Source organism: Hipposideros armiger, unplaced genomic scaffold (genome assembly GCF_001890085.2).
Source record: "Hipposideros armiger isolate ML-2016 unplaced genomic scaffold, ASM189008v1 scaffold_94, whole genome shotgun sequence".
Taxonomy (NCBI): domain Eukaryota; kingdom Metazoa; phylum Chordata; class Mammalia; order Chiroptera; family Hipposideridae; genus Hipposideros; species Hipposideros armiger.
Window position 1 is genome coordinate 1,464,560 of NW_017731444.1, and position 5,100 is coordinate 1,469,659.

The following is a 5,100-nucleotide window of genomic DNA, read 5'->3' on the forward strand; positions in this document are numbered from 1 at the left end:
TTTTTTTTCTAATGCCACACCTGGTCACCTTCTGTGCCTGGGGAGTTAGGAGAGAGCAACCTATGATGCCTGGTCACTGTGTTTCTCCTCCAGTTTCTAGGTCACTTTCCAGTCTGCCTTCCTCTTCCACCTCTCAGAGTCCTCTTATGCTTGTGCCTGGTGTCATTTCTAGGGGTCAGAATTGTACTGAACAGGAGAGCAGGAGAGGTGAGCCTCCACCATCTTGTCAGGACTGGCTTCAGTTTGCTTTTAGTCTCCGCCTCCTGCTGGGGCTCAGACCAGGCTGCTACTTCCTGGTGCTCTCAGTGTGCCTCACCCAGCACGCTTGCTAAGTACTGAAGCTGGGAATGGTTTGGGGTTGTTTAGCTGGGCTGGCTGGAGCAAAGTGTACCCTCTGCACTGGGATGCCACACCTACACGAGGTCTGAGGACTCAGGCCACTGCAGTCCTGGGTCCAATGGGCCTGGTGTGAGGATGCACATCTTTCTGGTCATGTGTATGGTACTGGGGTGTTTTACAATATTTCAGATTAATCAAACTCTTCTCTGTCAGTATAACATAATCTAAGCATATTAGTGGACTTTGGAATTTGTTGGGTCATTTTGAAAGTGGAAGAAATGTTCAGAGTCCTCTAATATTTTTTATTCTTTTTAGTCTCATAATTCTAAATTTCTTTTCCCCGCCATTTCCTTTTCCCTCTAAGACTCAATTGACAAATAGCACTTCCTCCTTATTTCCTGCTTTCTCCCCTATGATATGCACTTCACATTGTGCCTGTCTCTTTCATCTCATCTGTCCTTTTAAAATGTCCCTGCCTCCTAGTATTAGGTTCCTATGGCTGCTGTAACAAATTACCAGACATTTAGTGTCTTAAAACAACTCATATTTATCACCTCACAGTTCTAAGGTCAGAAGTCTGCAATGGATTGATAGGACTGGGTTCCTTCTGGAGCCTCTATGGGAGACTCAATTTCCATGCCTTTTCCAGTCCCTAGAGGCACCCACACTCCTTGGCTAAGGGCCCCACATCACTCGGCTCTGCTTCTGAGGTCGCAACCGCTTCTCAGATTCCTGCCTCCCCTTTCACTTGTTAGGATCTTTGGATTAAATTGGCTCCACTGGTATAATCCAAAATAATGTCCCCATTTCCAGATCTTAATAACCACTGAGAGGTCCTTTTGCTGTGTAGGTGACATATTCACAGAGTTGAGAGGGACTGTGCTGACCCTTTTACATCAGCCATACATTGAAACACCTTCTTATAATCTGAACTCTGATTCACAGGACAATTTTCCAATAATTTCAAATTTAGGGTGGGTTAAATATTGGTGTTACAATTTCCAAATAATTCTCAGGTCCCTGTGCTAGCTGTCGTCGTCTGTTTCTCCTGCACATTTTCCCCTGGCTGTGAGGGTGGGCTGGCAGCCTCGTGACAGATTGTCCACTAAGATTTAGTGATTTTTCTTTTTTGAGTCATCGTTATTTTGCAGTTTTTTCATATCTTTTCAAGTAATATAGAGAGTTAGTTTTGTGTAGAAATTAATTTCCTTTTTTATTTGTTTCTTTTTCTAGTTTGGAGAGGATAATTTCTTTAAATTAAATTTATTGGGGTGACATTGGTTAGTATAATTATACTGGTTTCAAGTATAATTCTATAATACATCATGTATATATTGCACTGTGTGTTCACCAACCAGAGTCAGTTCTCCTTCCATCACCATATATTTCATCCCCTTTACCCTCTTCTACCATCCACTCACCCCCTTCCCTTTGGTAATGGCTAAACTGTGGTTTGTGTCTATCAGTTTTTGTTTCTTTATTTGTTTGTCTTGTTCCTTTGTTGCTTTCAGTTTTATATCCCATATATGAGTGAAGTCATATAGTTCTCGACATTTTCTGTCTGACTGATTTTGCTTAGCAAAATAATATCAAGACCCCCATGTTGTCACAAATGGCAGTATTTCATCTTTTCTTATGGTAGAATAGTATTTGATTGTGTATATATACCACGTCTTCTTTATCCAATCATCTATCGGAGGACACTTTGGTTGTTTCCATGTCTTGGCCACTGTAAATAATGCTGCAATGAANAGACTCAGTGTTTACTCGGACAGCCATGTTGGAAGAGATGCCAGAGTTTGGGCGGTCACTGTACTTCTTTCCAGAAAACCTTCCTGTTATTCAGGGACCAACTCAACTACTCACTGAAGGCTCTGAGCATGGCTGGGTTATTTTAGAATTCCTTCACCCAGGGAAGATGTCCCATATGGGTGACTTAGGGGTCACCCCACTGAGGCAACAAACATGCTTAATTAGGATTTTCTACCAAAGGCCCAGGATCCTGAATCCTGAAATGTCAGCACTGAAAGGCCTTTAGACCATCCAACCCTACCCGCTATATACAATTGGGATCCTGAGGCTAAGAGGCGACAGGGCCTTGCCCATTGTCACATGGCCAATAAGAGGGGATTGTTCCAGAGCCCAGTCTGATTGTAGGCTGGCTCCTTCTTGTCCCGGCCATGGACTCTCTCTTCATGGAAAAGCCTGGCACATAGTAGGCATAGAATAAAAAGCTCAGTATATTGAACCATTTAACAGAGAGCCAAACTCATCTTTTTCATTGGTTTTCTAAAGGTTCAGCTGTTCCTTGCATTCAGAGCCTGAGGCCCAAAGATTGGGGCCCTGTCCCAACCTTCAGCCACATCACTCCAAAACAAGCATCCATATCAGCACCTAGAAATCCCCATTGTTCAACAGCTGCCTAACACTCCAGCATATGGAGATACCATCATTCATTTACAGTTTTCTGTTGCTGGATATAAGTTGTTCCCAACTTTCAGTTATTAAAACAGCACTACAGCAGATAACCGTGTCCACGTGTCACTCTACTCATGAGGGAGAGGCCCACTGGAAGTGGCATTGCTAGGTTAGAGAAGATATGTACTTTAATTTGTGTGGATTTAACCAAATTTCTATCCTAGATGTGGTAGCAGTGGAGTCTCCCCACCACCCCTGGACATAGGCAGGGAAGGTGACTGTGTCCTGAGTTTGCAGATATCACAAGAGGCCCTAATGCTGCCTCCCTCCCCTAGGTAGCCACAGGTAGTGAGTGGCTCCGTCACCTCTCAGATCTGCTGCCTCCTTGCTCATTCCTTTTCCCCAGTTACCTGCCCAGACGACGCCCTGGATGAGAAAGTAGGGATGCAGGAGGGGCCGGGAAGAGCAGGTTGCCAGATGCGGTCTCTTCCTCATGGCATTACTCTCATAACCAGTGCTCTGAGGGCATGTGTTGCTCCTTTATACAGATGAGGACACTAAGGCTTGGAGAGGGGGCCTTACTAGGAAGAACATCTGGGAGCCAAGATTGAAACCCAAGCGCTTAGTCTTGCCATTTGTGACAACATGGATGGACCTAGAGGTTATTATGCTAGGTGAGATAAGTCAGACAAAAAATGATAAATAACCATATGATTTCACGTATATGTAGAATCTAAGCAAAAATATTAAACAATAACAACAACAAAAAAAGACTCATAGATGCAGAAAAACTCATGGTTGCCAGAGAGGGGGAGGGTTGTTGGGGAATGGTCGAAAATGGTGAGGGGGGAATAAGAGAACAATATTCCAGTAATAAAATAAGTCACAGAGGTGTAATGCGCTACATAGGGAATACAGTCAGAAATATAATAAGTTTACACGGTGACAGAGGGTTACTACACATAACATGGTTATCATATTGTACGTATAAATCTCTAATCACTACTTTTTACAGCTAATAGTATATTGAATACCAACCCCAACCATAAGTTTAAAAAAATAGCATTCACTAGTCTTTTTCCCCACTTTTGTGGTGNGGCAGTTGTCACTGGCCCTCATATGTGGGATCCGAACCTGGGCCCTCTGGCGTCCCAAGCCAGTTCTTAACCATCGTGCCACTCGGCCGGCCCTGTAGTTCTCTTATAGTGGTTTTGTCTGGCATTGTTATCAGGAAGACATTGGCCTGAGTAGGAATCTCAGAATGACTCTGAATAACTCAAGAAGTCTTCCTTCATATTAAAATTTTTTGTACAGTTTGAAGACAATTAGTGTTAGTTTTCCTTTAAATGTTTGGTAGAATTCACCAGTGAAGCCAAGTGGTCCTCGGCTTTCATTTGTTGGGAGTTTTTTAATTTGATTTACCGTTCTTACTAGTTACAGGTCTATTCTGATTTCCTAGTTCATCCTGATTCAGTCTTGGTAAGTATGCGTTTCTAGTCATTTGTCTATTTGTTATGGGTTACCTAAATTATTGGTGGATAATTATTCATAGTACTCTATTACAATCCTTCTTCTTTCTGTAAAATTGTTAGGAATGTCCTTCGCTTCTTTCTGATTTTAGTTACTTGTGTCTTCTCTTTTTTTCTTAGTCAATCTAACTAAAGGTTTGTGAATTGTGTTGATGTTTTTGAAGAATCTTCATAGTTTTGTTGATTTTGTCTGTTGTTTCTCTATTCATATTTTATTTATCTCTGCACTAATTTTTTTTATTATCTTCCTTCTGCTACTTTAAATTTTGGATTTACTTTTGCTCTTGTTTTTCTAATTACTAAAGATATATAGTGAAGTTTTCGATTTATTATCTTTTCCCTTTTTAAATGTCTGCATTTATAGCTATAAAGATACCTTTACCACCACTTGCTGCATCATATGTTCCTGTATGTTGTGTTTTCATTCTCATTAGCTTCAAGGTGTTTTCCAAATTCTCTTGTGGTTTCTTCTTTGACTTGATTTTTTTTGACAGTGTTGTTTCATTTCTTTGTATTTGTGAATATTTCATTTAACTCTTAATTGATTTCTACTTTTATTTTGCAAACTGTTTTACCAGTGCACTGCTAGAATGGTTCTTCTTGTAACACTAATAAGTTGTCTTGCCATTCATACTGTGTGACACTGCCACATACATAGGTTTTTGTTATAGCAACTGGTTTGTGTAATAGTCAAGAGAGATGTGTCTGGTAAACAGAACAATAGTCCCCCCCCCACAAAGATGTCCATGTCCTACACCCAGAAATGGTGACTATTTTCCTTTATATAGCAAAACATATTTTGGAGAAGTGATTA

The 5,100-nt window shown here is 41.1% G+C and overlaps 2 protein-coding genes across 3 annotated transcripts in view; both read left to right on the plus strand.

Moving 5' to 3' along the window:
- Nucleotides 1-1,018, plus strand: part of LOC109384353 (signal-regulatory protein beta-1-like) — a 4,910-nt gene extending 3,892 nt beyond the window's left edge. Inside the window, exon 4 of the mRNA XM_019645663.1 lies at nt 989-1,018. Within this exon, the coding sequence (XP_019501208.1) occupies nt 989-1,018 (30 nt within the window). The remainder of the gene's footprint in view (nt 1-988) is intronic.
- LOC109384418 (signal-regulatory protein beta-1-like) overlaps nt 1-5,100 on the plus strand; it is a 239,663-nt gene that overhangs the window by 5,368 nt on the left and 229,195 nt on the right. The gene's annotated exons all lie outside the window — the stretch shown is intronic.